Raw genomic sequence first — 18,520 nt, forward strand, 5'->3', positions numbered from 1 at the left:
GGGTAATAAAAATCTATGGTGAAAAGGCGAGGCACAAATTTGCTCCAAAGCATCACAAATCTAACCCCCTGCGACCATTTGGAATGCCAAGGAAAACAAAAAATAATGCACTGCTTTTATGCCTTCTTCATTTTCCTTCAGAATCTAAAACTACATCAGACAAGACAGTATGCAAAACAAAATTATATTAGATCTATTATAAGGTACTCCCGATAACAATTTTCCAGTGTAGCTCATCCTTTCACGGTAAGCTCGCACTTCTTCCACAGGTGAAAGCTGATGGATTACCGTATGCAACATTCAAGGAATGTATATTCATTAAAGGTGTTGTTTTGAGAGTATAGTTCAATTATGACGGGGTTTTCCTGAGCAACAAAGCTAAAACATAGCAGAGGACAGAGTCAACTGATGATAGCGCAACGATGAGCACAGCTACAAGAACAAGAGTTAAAATAGCTGTCTTCAGCTGCAAAAATAAGTATATGAAGAAAATGAATTCCTTTGGGCATGCTAATCTGTTAGTTTTATACAAAAAATTAGTCTACTTTCAAGTGAAACTTAGTTTAGGGATACTTACAGTGCTTTGGAAGCTTGGCCACTCTATGTATTTCAGTTGACTAGGCTGCTCAACCAGAAATGCAAACAAAGATCTTAAACCCCTAAAAGCATCAAACACCGGTTACTCAACAATGGCAAATAATACACATATATGTATTTACTTATATATCACTCGATTACGATGCATATATCATCTACCAGAAGCAGCATAATCCATTACAGGGCTCTTAAAATACAAGATGCTAGAATAACAGGGGAAGGGTGGCAAGCGTATGCATAAAGCCGGAAACAAAAGGAGAAACAGAGACAGCATTTCTTAGAAGATTACCATATGGTTTCTCTAATTAGACTTAGCAAGAAAGGTTCCCCACGTAATTCATCATCAAAACTTGACTGATGACGATTACTTCCCACAGACATGACATGTCTGCTTGTATAAGGCTTCCTAACAAAACTTCCGCTTGAAATCTACATGAACAGATTCCAACATTAAATGAGCAATGCTACATTAACATTCTAATTGGATACAGGATTTATGACAATATAATAGATAAAGATTACCTTTTCGAAAACTGATTGATTAGGTTTATAATAATTAAATCGAGTTCTTTGGTATCTCAGAAGCTGAAAAGATGGCTTATTATAACTAGGATGAACCAAACCTACAAAAGTAAAATTAAAAAAAAAAATGAAAAGCAGAAATCAAAGCATCATAACATATTGAAAATCACAAAACCTAATAAACATTAAAAATGAAAAAAAGAAGAGAGGAACCTGAACAATTTGCAGGGAACCTAGAAGCAATCACCATTATGACAAAGTTGATAGCTATAATAATCTTGTCTACTGCTCAAAAAAAGAAGAAACATACAGAAGACAATGTTAACCTAGAAATTTCTAAATAATTTCAATTGGACAACAAAAATCAACAACTACACAGATAACAAAACCATGTTTTATTCACTTTTACCACTTCAATTTCCTTTTCCAGACTAACAAGATAAGTGAAAAAGGGTTCTGGGATTGAACTGCTTGTAATGTTATAAACACTTGACATTAATGTAAATCTTTGACCTGGTTTTTATGCTAAAAACAAGCAAATAAGAACCAGACAAGAACAACAAAGAGATAATGACTAAAAAGACATGAAATTACCAGAAAGCAACAGAGAAAGAGAACCCAGAAAGTAAAGCGAACAGGGAATTAGACAGTACCTTTCGTTTCGAAAGAGGAAGCTAGCTCGGGAGAGAGAGGTTTTAGCCTTCCTGGGATGATTTTCATTAGCTTCCAAATCCAAAATGGAAATATCCAGGGCATTGCATTAGGCCCATGAAATTGAGCCCATGCACATTTTTTATATCCGAAAAAAAACTTTAGTCATTAATTTTGACTGATAATTTGCATTTCAAGTTGCTTAATTACAGCAGATTAGAAATTACTATAAAAAATCCAAAAATAAAAATTTGGGCTTTAGTTAGAAGGCATAAAGTCATAATTTCTCACTTCAAATTTACATTCCAAAGGAATTTTCCTGAGCCAATTGCAAGAATAGTAGCTTATTTCATCCAGAGTTTGAAACACATTGCCAATTGGCTTTGATATTTATGCGGTTTTACTGACCATGTGGTAGCTTCATACATACTCTATGGCCTAATCAACTGGTTTTCTGTTTTTCTATTTTCTTTAATTCGGTATTAATCAAATCTCTTCCAGTAAGATTCGAACTTATAATCAGTCCGATACAACTAACTACCACAGCTTGATAAGCATTTAAAAAAAATTCAAAGCATATACAAGTGAAGGCTCATTCACATTTCAGACGCAAAGAAAAATGAAAAAGAGAAAAATTGCAATTTCCAATCATGTTTCATTACACTAGTGATAGGCAGAATGAAAATCAAGGAGGTCAGCATTCATGGAGAATCTGAACCATCTATTTTTCTCTGAATACCTCAAACAAGGCTCAACAACAAGCCCGATTATCACAGCTACCATGCTAATCACCATGACTTTGAGAGAAGCAAATGCTAAAACCACAAGAATTAACAGGGTAGGGGGGATACACATTAAAATTGCTCCAGCCGTGCCGACAGGTATCTTAAATGGCCTTGATTCTGCTGGACGGTCTATCCTTAGCTTCACAAATGCAATAAACTCCATGATCATTCCAAAACAGTATAAGAAGTTCTCTGCTGCTACTATCTCTTGAAAGCTCAACCATGACAGTAGTAAAACACCAGTTGCAGAGAATAAAATCCCAACCTGAGGGGTTCCATAGCGAGACCTCTTTGCAAAGAGCTCAGGAAGCATCCCTCGACATGCCATTCCCTCAAGCTGGAAAGAATCGCTACTCATTTCAGCAAGGAACATTCCCATGTTTGATAGAGCAGCTGCTGCTTGAATCCATGTTAGCAGCCAGACACCTCCAAGCATTTTACCAATGTCTGAGAAATATCCATCAGTCCAAAGCTGGCGATCAAGTGGAATTGCCCCCGTACCAATCAAAAGGGGGAAAAAGTATCCAAAAACAACTAAGATAACAGCATAAAAAAGGGCTTTTGGAAGAGTTTTACTTGGATTTTCCACCTCTCCCGCAAGAGTGCTAATGGAGTCCCAATAGTTCAGATTCCAAAAGAGAGTATTTAAGTATAAACCCCAGTCTATATTACCAAGTTCTACCATAAGCCACCTTGAAGGCTTCAGTTTGGGAATTGCAACAATTCCCATGAAAATAAAAGGGAGAAGTGAAAACACCCCTAGTAATATTGCCACCCAACCCACTATGGTTAAACCTCTGTAGCTCATATAAGTGAGAGCCAGGGTCAAAACCAACACTGCTATTGTCCTTGGCAGACCTCCTTCCAAAGCTGGGATCGCTGATTTCAGGTAGTCTAGAAATAAAACCGGGTACAAAGCATTATCAATAACCCCACTCAACCATTTCATCCAGCCTTGTTGGAAACCCCAATAAGGGCCCAAAGCTGATGATACCCAGACAACATAACCACCATTCTCTGGGAGCATTGTACCTAATTCTGCTGTTATTAACGCCTCTGGGATACTCCATATGAATGGAACCAGCAAAAATCCAAGAAGAGCTAAAAGGGGACCAGCTGCCTGGACACTATCTTCAACACCAAAAGGCCCCCCAGAGACCTCATAGAAGATCAAGAAAACAAGGGGTATAATAGAAACCTTTTGGTACTTATCTAGTTTGGGGGAAGAACGTTCTCCCAATTCCACATACTCAGCACTGCTTGGCTCCACCATCTCAGCCACGGTTTGCCTAGTTAGTAAGTTTCTCTGTTTCTGCAAGCAACATTCAAATCTAAACACACAGTTTGGGAAAACGTTGTACTTATAGGTTCAGATAATGATACAAGTCATTAATAACAACAGTGGCATAACAAAAACCAAGACACCACAGCTCGTCGTCTTACATAATTCAGACAACACAAGTAATGAACAATGGAAGCAACAAACAATTCTAACATAAAGAAAAGTTAGCCATAGATTCGTAAAGTAAAAGTCCATGTCTTGTTTAACCCAATAGAGATATTAATGAACAGAAATTTATCAATGAATAAAATATACCTCTAAGTATTATGTAAATTGCTTTCTATAATCCCATTTCTGGCATAAAAATTCGACCTTAACCAAATTCTAATTCACAGCCAAAAAAAATTGAATTAATGAGAACAGCCCACGAGAATCGTTGAAATAGAAAGGACATGAACAAATTAGCAAAGAGAAAGACAGTTTGAAAAGAACAAAAAATGGAGTACCTTTATAACTCAAAGAACCCAGAGCGTCCAAGAATTATGAAATCAGAAAGCGCAAGACAATGAAACTAACCATGAAAAAAGAAGAAGGGATTGCAATTTCATCAGGCTTTTTCTGGTTAATTGATAAGAGTTAAGCTAAGCAGTAGTGAGTGTGTCAACATGAGAAGAACGTGGCAAAACGATTAGCCTACCACTTGTCCTCTCCTCTTGGACGTGTCTCTTTCGATTTCTACCAGAGACAAGAACCTAAGAGAAGCTACTATAAGATGGAATCATATCTCAACAAAAGCAAGTCTGGGTTTTGAAGAAACGATCTGATTTGACGGTTCTCGTGATGCTAAATAAACTATAAGATGAGAAGAACAGGCAGCACTGGATTTGTTTTCGACAAAGCAAAGCAACAGTCTTCTCTCTCAGAATTCCATGGCGGTTTGTTTATACATTTCTCCCTAAAATAAGCAATCACAATGGTTGAACGGAGTGTTCCAATTACTGTCTCCGAGAAGATAGGATTGCGTGAGTGAGAAGACTGAGAACGACATGACACCCATTTCGATTTTGTCGCGGTCTCTGATCAGAGTGACCGTTTCTTGTTTCCATTCGTGGATTCAGGATTGGGTTTTATTCTATTTTTGGAATGGAACAAGGATTGGGCTTAAGTTTTGATCGCAAGTGTGAGGGATATTTTTGATTCAAAAGGTAAAATGTTTTTATTAGATACTGTCAGCAAACAATCATGGTATTTATGATTTTTGAGTCGACTCTGATTTAATTTGAACAATATCACATCAATTCGTTTATTTCATCAACTTATCAAAGGGTCTCTTTAATGCTGATTTATATAATCTCTTCCTTCAAAATTATTCTTTCCCCTCTTAAATCTAAATTTCGTAGTTTAGGAAAGAATATGAAGAAAAACATTGATTAAGTAACTTTTGGGAATTAAGGAAAGAAGAGATTCCTCAAATCTTGATTTGAAGATTGGATTATCTTTCTCTTAATACTTATTGCCTAACCTAAATGGAAATGTTTTGCTGACTGTGCAAATTTAAGTTTATTGCTCACTAATCATGATCATTTAGGCTTTTTTCTTTGATAATTAAATAATTGAATTTGCTTAAAATTCTTGACATTACCCCTTCAGATTTATGACCTGTTCATATCTCATCCTGCTTGGTTTTGGATATAGGAAAGTAAATGAGGAACACACGAATACAGAATCAGCAACTAGCTACTGCCACTGCCAGTTCGGTCACAAATACAACGTACCATGTTGTAATTCCAACAAGTCTTGATTTTCCTCCTAGCGCATAACATGCGCTGCTAGTCCGACGATACTATGTTCGATAAATATTTTAAATTTTAAATTTGATAATTTAAAATATAATATAATAATATAATTTAAAATTTTTGTAAAATTTATATAAAAATATAACATATAATTTTTATATAAAATATTATATAAATATATAAATTATTCGTATTTTATATAATATGCATACACAAATTACCTGTATATAATTTAGTGATTATTTTAAACAAAAGTTCTGGCCTTAGCGCGTGGAATACCCGTTATTCTCTTCCCCACAGTAAATCACAATCACCTCCCGCTTCCCAAGAACAAAGGCAACAACCTTTGTAAGACAACCTTAAAGAATCAATCTTTGTCTCCGCCATTGCCAGAAATTTCTTGCAGATTAGTCTCTGCACCAAAAAAAAAAAAAAAAAAACCCTCAAATCTAGAGTATTAACTATTAAATATTATATCTAATCACCTGCTTAAACCACCCAAACCTCCAAATATAGCAAGCAGCAATTTCCTTTTATTGATTCATGGAGACACCTATGAAAAGAGCCAACCTAAATCTTGATCATCCCTCAATAGACTCTCATTCACCAACTTTTCTCTTGCACAACGGCTTCAGTTCATCTCAGGTTTCAGACATAGAGATGATCACGATACCATCGGTTTCTTACACGAGTTTGAAAGACTTGTTGCCTACGTCACCGCCAGCGATCACTTCAGCAACACAAAATTCAAGTTGGCATGAAATTCCCATCAAGAATCCGCTTGTGAAGCACGCCGCGTTGGCGTATTTGCAGCCCATGTTGAGTCCACCGGAGGTCGGTGAAAAGGGTCTGTTTGGGAGGCTTAAAGAAATGTGTTCCGGTGAATGTGGGTGCGTTTTGTGGATATATGATGTCGTTTGGAGGAACGTCAAGGAGGCGTTTGCGGATGGGAGAGAAGAGTTTGATGATGATTATGATGATGATGATGATGATGAGGATGATTATGATGACAAAGTTGACTGAGACCGAGATGGCAGCTCCTTTCCGTTTTTCCGGTTTGACCGGTGGATTGGTTCAATTTGTAAATAGAGATTCTTTTTTGGGTTATCTGGATAGAGAAATATATATATTTTGGTTTTTTGCATGTGCAAGTACAGAAATAAAAGTTTTATCGAAATGATTCGCTGTTAAACAATTCAACACACTTGATTTGAGGAGAACGGAATTGTTGTTATTAATTATTAGGTTAGGTGAGTTTTATTCTGTTCTTGACATTTCATCTGTCGATATATAAAACCAATCAATTTGCTCCTAATTACAAGTACATAACTGGACAATTGACCGATACTGTAGACTCTGGGTTTAGCTCATTAACCCAAAAAATTTCTTGTGGTTCATAATCTGAAATATCACTCTCAAGTTCTTCACTTTTACTATGTTGGGAGGAAGGTTTGGTGGTCGCCCAAGCCAAGCTATGTTGTCACACGTGTTCAAGCTACTAATTGATGGTACAATTTAAATGTTTTGTCCCAATTACACGTAAGTCAATATGCCACCAATTCATCCATGACGAAGACATTTTCATAACACAAAAATGAGAGATTTTTCTTAACAAATAGTGTAAGGAACACTTGTGCTTTATTTTAGCATTTGATTAGTTCTTTTTTTTTTTTCCCGGTTTTTCTTTAAAGAAATTATTTTCAGAAGTAGGTTTTTGCATAGAAGTTGCTTGGAGGATCAAAATCCCATGAATGTTAATAGATAGAATATGAGAAAAATAAAACATTTTTTATTTTTGTTTTTGAATTTTTATATTATATTTATTTTTGTATCTATATTCAAAATATATTTTAAATTTAACCTATTTTCATCTTTATAAGTATTCAATAAATATAGACAATTATCGTCATAATTTTTTAAAAATATAAAAATTAAAATTTATTTTTTTATTTTTTTTAATTTTTATCTTATATATTTAAATAGTTTTTTACAAATATATATTAATATATTTTTTAATAAAAATATATTAATTATAATTAATTTAAAATAATAATTTATATTATTTAATAAAAAATTTATTTACTAAATATATATAAATATATATGTAAAATACAAATATAAAACATTTTATATTATCCATTCACATCTCCGTATCTAATAAAAATTTAAAATCATAATTATCTTCATCTTCATACCCACAATATAATAACTTATTTTAATTTGAGTAAAAAATCAAACTCTTCATTGAATATGAATAAAATTGACATTCTTAACCACAGTAATTCAGCAAATCATCTTTGCAAGAACTATCGACTTGGTAATAGGAAAAAACAGCTAAAGGAGAGAAAATGGAACGAAAGGTTCATGGATGAATTCCTCCTTAGAACAGCCATTTGGACAAAGAAATGGCATTCTGTCTCTTCTAAGGAAGTAACCAATGGAATTAAATACTAATTTCATTTGATGACCAAATCCACATCTAAATAATAAAAATTGTAATCCTAAAATATTTAACTATGAACCGCAAATAACTAAAAATTTCTCAACAGCAAAGAAAGAAAATGAGGCTTTCATATCTAAAGCATGTACACTACAGTCAAAGACATCTTAGAAGCCATCATGATATACACACATATACCATGCAACACACTAACAAATGGAAAATAAATGGCAGAATAATATAGCCACATAAATAAATAAATAAATGAGAAATAAGTTAAATATCTAATAACAGCAGTGAACATAAAAATTTGCAAAACCCCAGTCAATGTAATTTAACTTAAAGCCCTATGTAATGTACAATTACTAAACAGGGTTGCCACAACATGATCATTCAACTAAACAAGTCCTCTGGACCAGAGGCATCCCCTTCATCATCTGAAGAAGCATCACTATTGGCATTGAATAACATAAGTTGTACAAGTTCCCTGCCTGCCACTGATGAGTTTTCTCCATTCCGCTCCGGGCTACCATGCCGCAGTGAAAATAAATGCAACATCAGATCCTGTGGTGTAGTTACTCGGTACATCCAGCCCCCAGGTTTTGGTTTGAACTGGACACAGAAAGTGCAAAATTGCAATCATCATTAATTGTTAGCATCATCATAACTGCCAAGAAATATTTTAGCATTTTCATTGTTATTATCAACATCATTATCACCATCATCATTGCAATCCCTATCATCACCACTATCAACATCTTCATCACCATCATCGTCATCCTCATTGTCATCATCATCGTCATCCTCATCGTCGTCATCATCGTCATCATCGTCGTCATCATCGATGTCATCATAAACATCATCATAATCATCATCACTATCATCTTCCCCATCATCATCATCATCATCAACATCAAAAAAAGTATAATCATCATCATCCTCGTTGAATGCAGCAAAGGTCAACAAATGGAAGAAGGCTGGTTTTGGAACCTTTTGCAAAAGATATAAGAGATCAGCTCCTCTGCTTCTCATACATCTTTAGAATTCGATATTGCCAACCAATCCGTGTGAATTTACACAATAAAGAACAGCAAGCCAATCTTGGCATTAAATTCAAACATTCCTGTGTTGCTAGTCGATAGATGATAAGCTACCTTGGCATCTATATAATACATGTCACATTTCCTACCATTCGCAGAATTAAAAGTAGTACAAGAATATTTTAAGACAACAGGAAGGGTGGACTGAACGCAATTAATCAGTAGCTTATCTCAAAGAAAAGCTAAACAAGATACCCTTATAAAAGCCATTGGACCTTAGCTCACTCTGTCTCAAGTCAAAATCCAAAACCTTATTCTCTCCTCTCACAACAGATTTTTTTTTTTTTTTAAAGTATTAAAGTAACAAAACCACATTTTAACAGGCACTTCTATATCTTGAGCCAAATTATAAATACTTGCCTATTTTGGAGAGATAAACAATATCGAACAAGGGTGTGGGATGTTTCCAACATTTTATCCTAGTTTCAAGCAGCATGTTGATGAAGCAAAATGCATTTGATGTCTTGAGCTACCTCATTTATAACCCAAAAAGTAATACCAATAATATTCTTTTCTTCTTTTTCATATTTTTGTTTATATAAGATATTAGAAGAAGAAGGCATACCTTTTCAATGTTTGTTGGAAGAGGTGCTTTATCAATAGCCTTCGGAGTCCATATCTTGATGTCCTTCTCAATTCCACTGCTAGCAAGAACTGTGATATGAGGATGAGACTCAATACAGTTGACTACACGTTTATCTGCTTCCATAACACGAATGAGCTCTCCACCTTTCTTCTTCCAAATAAATATTCTGCCACAATCAGATCCACTAACCACATAATCAGATTTAGGTCCAAAAAAGCTCACACCCTTCACTGTCTTACAATTTCTATGTCCCTTATAAACTTGGGGAATAGCTTTCACATCAGTTTCCATAGCTGATGCTGACATAAATGAGGGATCAAGTCCCATTTCACTTGCTTCACTACATGCAGACAATGGAGAAGATGGGACTGGATTGGGCCCCAGTCCCATATCCCGTGTAAAGAGATAGATGAACTCATCATTGTAGGAGACAAGAAGCTCGCTCTGATATGAAAAGGCCAAGCCTGTTATTCCAACATGATTATCACCAATCAAATGAGGGGGGCAAAAATAATCTGTAGGTTGACCAAAATCAGTTGAGCCATCCCACTTATATTTGCGAATATCATAAAGTCGAGTATACTCATCCGATCCTGCAATTGCAAAGAGATTTGGGTTCCTTGGATCAATTGCAATAGCATTGAGATTGACAACTGGCATGAAGGCTCTGCTATCATCAATTGGAGGGCATGTGAAAAGTTCTGTTGCTGCTGCAGTTCTAAGATCAATCTGAAATGCAATGCAACAAGGCGGTATAAGTCAGCTATGTTAAAATCCAGACAAAAAATCAGGTTATTAAACGAATGGTCATCATACAACACAAATACAAGAAGAATAACATGAGAATTATCAGGCAAACAGCCATTTGATAAGAAAAATAGGTAAAGAAACATAAGAGGACAAAATAAGAATCATTTGCAGACTATCTGATATCAAAATTGAACTTTTCAAATTGTTGTCCAACTCAGCCACGTATGACATAACAAAAGCTTTCTGTAAGCATCTGTTTTTGCTTCTTCAATCCCATAAATGATCATAAATTATCAACTAAAAGAATTTAAAAAGAAATAATGATGACTTAGCAGTTAAACACAACTTACATGCTGAACTAATCCATCTTCACCACAAGTGTAAAATACATGAGGGCTTCCTGGTTCAATGGCCAATTTATGAGCTCGTCCCTGATGTGTGGCCAGCAGCCTAGTTTTGACACCACGTTCCGAAATTTGAGCATGTCGAACCTACAATTTACATTAGTTAGAATAAAAACCTCTTAATTCACTATATAGAGGTCTTTGCTTAAGCACATGATACATGTTAGCAGTATAGCACACTTTTTTCGTTTAAGCCACATTTTCTTTCTAAACAGAAAAAGGCACAGAAAGTAGATGCAATAATGGTCATCCAGGTGGAAGATAAAAGTTATGCAGTTTAACACATAATTTAGTACTTTGTTTCTTTTCACCACATAATATATCATATAGAGTTGAAAGAATTCATAATATTGATATATCAAAACTTAACATCTTTTGCACGTAGAGAAAAATTGGACAAAAATCAGGAAAACGTAGCTTTTAACTTATTGCATTCAAAGAAAGGAAAAGATTAGTTGGACTTATTCAGAGCCAACTCATTCAAATTTAAGGACTTTGTAAACCAACTCAAGTGTTGTCATAATTAAGTATATAAATAAATACGAATCCTATATGCAATTTTATCTTTACAAAGTAAAATGACATAAAGTCTTTCATATTGTGTAATGAGGACTTGAAATGGAACTACTTCTACTTCTTGGCTCCCAAAAAAATTGTTTTATCAATTATCAACAGATAAATATCATATATGATTAAACCCCAACATTTGCTCTCAAAGGGACAAGATTCATCGAGAAAATTGGTCACTACCAGAAGAATTTTCTAAATTGGTCCTAACAAATTTTAAAAATGTCGCATGCCTAAATAAGAAATTCACCTGCCCATCTGCAGCACAAGTAACCAAGCTGCGATCATCTGTGTATGGCATGATTTTTGCTTGGAAAACATTGCTGACATGGCCTGAATGGAAAGAAAGCTTGACACGCCCAGTTTCCCAATCCCATAGAATAACCCGCTTGTCATCAGAGCCAGAGACTAAAATGTTACCATCAGCATTAAAGCTCACAGTGTTCACACAACCTCGGTGCTTTTCAAGTTTCTTGTAAATTTCAAGTCGAAGCAAAAGATCCTGGAACATAAAACAATTAACTAATCAAAACCAACTGCAACATGAAAATTTGTAAAGGAACACGCTGGTTTGTTGCACTTATATATTATACCCATATTAGCCAGCTAAAACAATATAGGAAGCATATCCAATCATTCAAAACATTAAGGAACAAGTTCAGAAGGAACTAACGCTGATTAACAACAATTACATCAAATGACAGCCTAACAAAAATTACAATTGTTTACAAGAAACAAAAATCCAGACAATGGAATTTCTCAGGTAACTATACAGTTTCTAAAAGAATATATATATATATATATATATATATATGTAATTCAGTTTGAAGAATATTGTGACAGAAAAGGATCAAAATTTTCAATTTTCTGGTATAATCCCTGTAAAAGATTTTATCATTGCTTTTCCCATCATTAATTCACATGATTTGTCACCCATTATTTATTTTTACAATCCCACATCAAAGACAGTTACAGATCAGCACAATCAACTAAAAATCTACTCACCATCAATCAAAACTAACTTAAATCATATCACAATAATAAATATAGTTACCCAGAACCAATTTCATAAAATAATAAGTTCTAATCATTCACCCTTTAAAAACAATTGGAAGACACCACAAATCAATAAAGATCTTATTAAGGGGAAAAAAAAAAAAGACCGATTTTGAGGAAGAAGAAGAAAAGAGAGAAAATTGGGGATAACGTATCCAGGATAAGAAATAAAGCGCCAGACCTTGGAAGCGGCAAGTCGGTTGGCGAAATTCCTAGTCGAGAGTTCCCCGACTTCCCGTTGCCAAACATCAACCACCGCCTTGTGGACGCTCGTCCTTGCCCTTTTATTCCTCATCATCAATTAAAAAAAAAGAAGAGTTTTTTGGAATTTTTTATATAAGAAAAAAAACTAAGAATTAAAAATCAATCAACTTTGATTCGCGATTGAAACCCAACAAGGGTTTTCTGTGTTGTTCGTGACTCGGTGAACAGGAGCTAGTAAATAGAGAAATCAGTTCCTCTCTTTTTTGTTGCAGTGTTGGTTTAAAGCCAAAGGCTTTTTCTCTGCTGTTTTATACATGTGTTCCTGTGTGTAGATTTCTGTGTGTTGATATACACCGACTACACGTACGTCATAATAAAGCTAAAGGAGGTTTGCTTTATAAAGGGTCTTGACATTCAATTAAGGATTGACACGTGGCTAACACTTGAACCATCTATCTTCTGATTTCATTATCCTTTTTTTTTTTTTTTCCAAACAACAAATTATAATAATTTTATTTAACAATTTTAAGTAATCATATATATATATATATATATATTTTCAACGTATTGATTTAGTGATTAAAAAAATCTTAAAAAGATATAAAATTGAGGTTCGATCCTAATCTCTTTTTTTTTATTGTAAGATTTTATTTTTCTTAAAACCAAAATATATATATTATTACAATAAATAATATTATCGAATAAAATTTAATTTCACGTACATAATTTATTTTGATAACGCATAAAATAATTTTAAATATGTAACAAAATAAACATTCAAGATTTAAAAATTTTAAAAATTAAATTAATTTAAATTTTTTAATCTATATATAAATTTTATTTTAATTTAAATCACATAATAAATATTTTAACTCATTCTTATCAATAATATATTAAATATAAAATTCAAATACTAACTTTTAAAGGTCATATATTTTTCAGTTGAATAATTGTGGTTTTAATAATTTTTAACTATTTTTCAATATAATACTTTAACTATTTGGATTATTTATTTGTTCAATTTATTTTAAGTATTATGTAATTAAACTATCATAAAATTGACAACTTTATGATGTCTTTTTTAAAATAGATTTTTCAATAATATATTTATATATCTTTATTAAATTTGAAAATCTCATATATAATTTTAACTATTTATAGGTTTCTTATTAACCCTTTAATATTTTTTTTAAATTCAAACATATTAAATATCACCCATTATATATTTTATTTATTTATTTAAAATCTAATTAACAATAAAAAATTTCATGTATTTACTAGTATTTTTTACCTATAAGCAACATAAAATTTCTCATTGTAGACTGAAATTTAACTGCTTACTAGCATTTTAATATAATATTTTTAGTTTATTAGTAATATAATAAATTTTAATTAATAAATTTATAAATTTAAAATATTTTAATTAATAAATAAAATTAATCCGAAAATAAAATTAATCCGAACACTACTCGGGTCACAAATTAATTTTTTTAATATTTATCAAACAACTATGAGATAAGGTCATGGATTAAGAAGCTTTCATACAGAACAGAATGATGACTTCTGAAAATAACAAAAACCAGTGATCCATGGGAATTTTAACCTTAGAATTGAGGGCTTGTGACAAACAGAAAGAGGGGTCACTTTGAAAAAGAAAAAAAAACTTTCCCCCAGGTGTCTACTTGTAACATTACAGTGTCTTTATATGTTTAGGTTTGAGGAAAACTTCAAACAAACAAAGTTTTTAATCAAAGCAACATGGAATGAATCCATGTTTCTGAATTTCGAAACACTATGTCCCCATGTTTCAGAACATGACAAACAAAACCATAGACAAACTTGTGATGCAATTCAATTGAAATGGATAGAGCAGCATGTGACAGTCCAAAATTCAGAAACATTGCTGTGTAAGGAAGGAGATGAAGGAGAAAGGATGGAGCAGGTTCTAATCAAAGTCCCAGTCTCTGCCATGTCTTGAGCGAAAGTGAAACCCCAAGGTTGCAAGCAGTCACATTTGAACAGAAAATATAAGCTTTATGATTCCAAATAGCAAGCCCTTTAACAGTTAATGAATCATGATGCAAAAATTTCTTCCTTGAGTTATAATATATGATGACAAAGTTCCTCATTTGATCCGTCAAGGGAGCCCAAGAACATGTTGCTGAGCACCAGATTGTAAAGCTGGAAAACTGTACCATAATACCATTCCAAGCCACAAAATGTAAGCCTATGTTAAAATTTGTCAACACAAATAATTGTGGGGTTGCCCACTTCATCATAATTATACATAGAATTATCTTGCCTTCGATGTTGATCAGAATCTCCAAATATGTGTGGCAATAAAGTTTCCATGATCTGCTAATCAGGTTAGGATCATGTGCCTTCATCCTTCAACCAGCAGAGGGAAAGCCACAACTACTCCAGCACTTTGCTTCAAACTGTTGACAGTCCACTGCATGAATCAGACACAACATATTAGTCAAGGATTTACCCATGAAAATAATTGTAACTTTTATTGCATACACATTTTAAGAAAAGCCACATATATTTTCAGTGAAACAGCATCAAATAAGAACACAATGTTTAGTCTCCATGGTCTAATTGTTTCATACTTGTCAGATTCAAGTTGGTTCGCTTGACAAATTACAACCATGAATGAAGAAAAAACATGTGTTTAAACTACTTAAGAGTACTGGAAAATTTTCAACTTCTTTGACATAGTATATAAAACTACTCCTAATTTATCTATACATTTAAAAATTAACCTACTTGAATAATACTATTATTAATAGTTTGATGATTGCAATCATAGAATGCCATATAATTTTGCCAAAAACAGTTTCCTCAACAGCCAATTCTTGGCCTTCAAATAATGCGGAATGCCAAAATGAAATCATCCAATAAAACTAAAAATTCAAACCCATATGGCAGCATCTGCCAGTTGTCATGTCCAATAAACTTGAGAAGGGGAAAAGTATTGGATTCTGTCACAGAAAACAAGAACATAATGTTCAATTTAAACATATATCTTGACAGCTTGACTTCAATCATTCTATTCAAGGGCTAAATGCCTTGTCCATGGAAAGCTCAACAGGACAAAAATGACAATGAAAGGTAAATGCTTCAAGCCAGCTGGCCTGCTGATGTTATATTTTCCTCAATCTTCTAAGAATGATATCATCAAGTATGCTCATTGTTTTAATCCCGAAGGAAAGGAACATGTGCCTGAAAATCAAACATAAGTACATGAAGAACATGATAAAGAAAACACTTTTACATTCAGTTAGTCAGAATGAACAGCTGTGAATTAAATTTGGAGTGGCCAACTAATAAATGAATTCTTCTAATCAGTAATGAGAGGAATCTATCCAACTGTATGCTGCTTGCTTTCTGATATTGTTTCTTTCCATCATTTCTCTAACTTCCACAGCAGCATCCCACAGTCCCACATCAGCATACATATTGTACAGCAGTACATATGGGGCTGAGCTTTCAGGTTCCAGTCTCATCAATGCTTCAGCAGCAACTTGAGCCAACTCTACATTGTTATGTACCCTACAAGCCCCCAGTAATGCACCCCACACAGCCTTATCTGGATCAAATGGCATACTCTTGATCAAATCCATGGCTTCCTCAAGTTTCCCATGCCGGCCCAAATTGTCTACAAGGGAAGCATAATGTTCAACCCTTGGCTCAATGCCATATTCACTGACCATATCCTTAAAATATGCCCGGCCTTCGTCAACTAATCCTGCATGGGTACATGCACTCAGAACAGAAATAAATGTTATATAGGTCGGCTGAACCTTATTCCTCTTCATCAATTCAAAGAGTTCTAAAGCCTCCATAGCAAAGCCATGTGATGCATAGCCTCCAATCATTGCATTCCAAGTTACTACAACTTTTGGTGATTTCATCTCATCAAAAATTATCCGTGACTCAATTATTGCCCCGCATCTTGAATACATTGTAATGAGGGAGTTCTTTATAGGTACATCTGGAATTACTGTTTTTGAGACCAGCTGATGAATCTGCATGCCTAAGTGGAGATCCACAAGCCCAGCACACACGCTGAGAACTGCAGATAATGTATGTCTATCAGGTTTTTCACCTTCAGCTTGCATCTGTATGAAAAGCTTAATTGCTCCTTTATAATCCTTGTTTTTCTCATACCCTGCTATTATAGAGTTCCATGAAACTAAATTCTTCTGGGGCATCCTCTCAAAGTAATCACAAGCAAGTTCTAACCTACCCACCTGAGCAAACCCTGAGATCATTGAATTCCAAGACATGTTATCAGGCTTTGGCATCATATTAAAAAGATTTAAGGCCTCCTCCATATCTGATATTTGAACATAGCCATTAATCATGGTATTCCAAGAAATTATATCTCTTTCATTCATTTGGTCAAAGAGCTCCCTAGCAGAAAAAATATCTCCTGCCTTCACATAACACATGATCATTGAATTCCACGACACCACATTTTTTTCAAACTCCCCATTTCTCCCATCCCTGTGATTGCAGTTAAACGGGATTTGATCAAAAAGTCTTCGAGCATCATCCACCCTTCCCTCCTGACCATACCCTGCAATCAAAGTATTATAAGCTTGAACCAAATCCTTCCTCCGATTGCCCCTACTCCCATATTCAGTCAAAACCCTGGCAGCTTCATCCAATTGACCATTCTGAACTAAACCAGAAACAAATGCACTAACAGAAGTAGAATCCCGTTCAGGCATCCTCTCAAAATACTCGGTAGCACTTAGCATATCACCATTATGCAAAAACCCAGTGATCATAGCATTCCAAGAAACCACATTCCTCTCAGGCATACTCTCAAAAAGCCTTACAGCTTCATCCATCCTTCCATTCTTGGCATAACCGCTAATCATCGTATTCCATGAAACGAAATCTCTCCTTGGCATTTGGTCAAACAAATTTTTCGCTTCTTCAAGAAATTTGTACCCCAAACATGAAGCATAACCCGAAATCATCAAGTTCCAAGACACGATATCTCTTTCAGGCATTTCATCGAAAAGCTTTCGCGCCTTGGTGATTTCTCTTCGCTTTACATACCCATTTATCATTGAATTCCACGTCACCGTATTTCTTTGCTGCATTTTATCAAACATGGATTTGGCTTCGTTAAGCTTGCCTGTTCTTAATATATCGGAAAGCTTCTTGTTCAATGTGTACAAGTCCGTGGCTTTAGAAGAAGCTGCCTTGGATTTTAAAGTGGACGCAGATCGAAACGTACTGAAGATACAACGCCGCAAAGCCATGCTTCTAAAGGCCAAAGCGGCAACGTTCAATCTTCCCATTTTCGTTACTAGCAGCAAGCCATCATCGGACAGGCATAAGAGAGGTGCTCAATGCAACCAGCTTTTTCATTTCGTACCTCAGCTTTTGTTTTATTTTGTAAATAAAATTATTTAATTATTATTTTTTTACATAAATTGTGAAAATAAATTTTTAAAAAATTATTAATTTTTTCATAAATAAATTTTCAAAATATTATAATTCTTTACGAAAATAAATTTTAAATAAAAAAATCAAATAATTTTTTAAAAATTTATTTTCGAGAGGTAAAATAATAAAAATTTAAAATATATTTTTAAAAAATTGTTTATTATCTCCTATTAAAGAAATAAATTTATAAAAAGTTATAATTTTTTAAAAACTTTATTTTCAGAAAATTATATTTTTTTAAATTTTACTTTTAAAAATTATAAAAATTAATTAAATAATCACTCATAAAAAATTTTTAAAAATTGATACGT

At 33.8% G+C, this 18,520-nt stretch overlaps 5 protein-coding genes across 12 annotated transcripts; 1 reads left to right on the top strand and 4 right to left on the bottom strand.

Moving 5' to 3' along the window:
- Positions 1–170: 170 nt before the first annotated feature.
- Positions 171–1,882, bottom strand: LOC111298087 (uncharacterized). 2 transcript variants are annotated; one of them, XM_022892765.2, is made up of 6 exons: positions 1,773–1,882; positions 1,333–1,404; positions 1,120–1,220; positions 887–1,026; positions 578–659; positions 171–466 (listed from the first exon to the last, which is right to left on the bottom strand). In XM_022892765.2, the coding sequence occupies exons 1-6, from the start codon at positions 1,873–1,875 to the stop codon at positions 350–352; spliced, it is 615 nt and encodes a 204-aa protein (XP_022748500.2). In that variant the 5' UTR covers positions 1,876–1,882; the 3' UTR covers positions 171–349. The 2 variants fall into 2 exon arrangements, with proteins under 2 accessions (XP_022748500.2, XP_089601731.1); XM_089745605.1 differs by having other exon boundaries at positions 1,714–1,783.
- A 489-nt stretch (positions 1,883–2,371) lies between these two features.
- LOC111298747 (putative polyamine transporter At1g31830) lies at positions 2,372–5,991 on the bottom strand. Of its 4 annotated transcripts, none has more exons than XM_089745606.1 (2): positions 5,855–5,991; positions 2,372–3,867 (listed from the first exon to the last, which is right to left on the bottom strand). In XM_089745606.1, the coding sequence occupies exon 2, from the start codon at positions 3,826–3,828 to the stop codon at positions 2,434–2,436; it is 1,395 nt and encodes a 464-aa protein (XP_089601732.1). In that variant the 5' UTR covers positions 3,829–3,867; positions 5,855–5,991; the 3' UTR covers positions 2,372–2,433. The 4 variants fall into 4 exon arrangements, with proteins under 4 accessions (XP_089601732.1, XP_022749209.2, XP_022749210.2 ...); XM_022893474.2 differs by lacking the exon at positions 5,855–5,991 and adding an exon at positions 4,414–5,831; XM_022893475.2 differs by lacking the exon at positions 5,855–5,991 and adding an exon at positions 4,344–5,831.
- A 185-nt stretch (positions 5,992–6,176) lies between these two features.
- LOC149514468 (uncharacterized) lies at positions 6,177–6,656 on the top strand. Its single transcript, XM_089745608.1, has one exon. The coding sequence runs from the start codon at positions 6,177–6,179 to the stop codon at positions 6,654–6,656; it is 480 nt and encodes a 159-aa protein (XP_089601734.1).
- A 1,658-nt stretch (positions 6,657–8,314) lies between these two features.
- LOC111298109 (uncharacterized) lies at positions 8,315–13,107 on the bottom strand. Of its 4 annotated transcripts, XM_022892768.2 has the most exons (6): positions 12,718–13,107; positions 11,731–11,982; positions 10,860–11,000; positions 9,739–10,488; positions 8,793–9,063; positions 8,315–8,685 (listed from the first exon to the last, which is right to left on the bottom strand). In XM_022892768.2, exons 1-6 carry the CDS (start codon positions 12,832–12,834, stop codon positions 8,600–8,602), a joined length of 1,617 nt encoding a protein of 538 aa, XP_022748503.2. In that variant the 5' UTR covers positions 12,835–13,107; the 3' UTR covers positions 8,315–8,599. The 4 variants fall into 4 exon arrangements, with proteins under 4 accessions (XP_022748503.2, XP_022748504.2, XP_089601736.1 ...); XM_022892769.2 differs by lacking the exon at positions 8,793–9,063; XM_089745610.1 differs by lacking the exon at positions 10,860–11,000 and having other exon boundaries at positions 8,383–8,685.
- Positions 13,108–14,328: 1,221 nt separating this feature from the next.
- On the bottom strand, positions 14,329–18,161 carry MEF9 (mitochondrial editing factor 9). Its single transcript, XM_089745611.1, has 3 exons — positions 16,018–18,161; positions 15,043–15,192; positions 14,329–14,929 (listed from the first exon to the last, which is right to left on the bottom strand). The coding sequence occupies exon 1, from the start codon at positions 18,059–18,061 to the stop codon at positions 16,088–16,090; it is 1,974 nt and encodes a 657-aa protein (XP_089601737.1). The 5' UTR covers positions 18,062–18,161; the 3' UTR covers positions 14,329–14,929; positions 15,043–15,192; positions 16,018–16,087.
- Between the last annotated feature and the right edge of the window lie 359 nt (positions 18,162–18,520).

The sequence above is a fragment of the Durio zibethinus genome, chromosome 16, assembly GCF_047325235.1.
Source record: "Durio zibethinus cultivar Kanyao isolate XHJ-2024 chromosome 16, ASM4732523v1, whole genome shotgun sequence".
NCBI classification, from domain to species: Eukaryota; Viridiplantae; Streptophyta; class Magnoliopsida; order Malvales; family Malvaceae; genus Durio; species Durio zibethinus.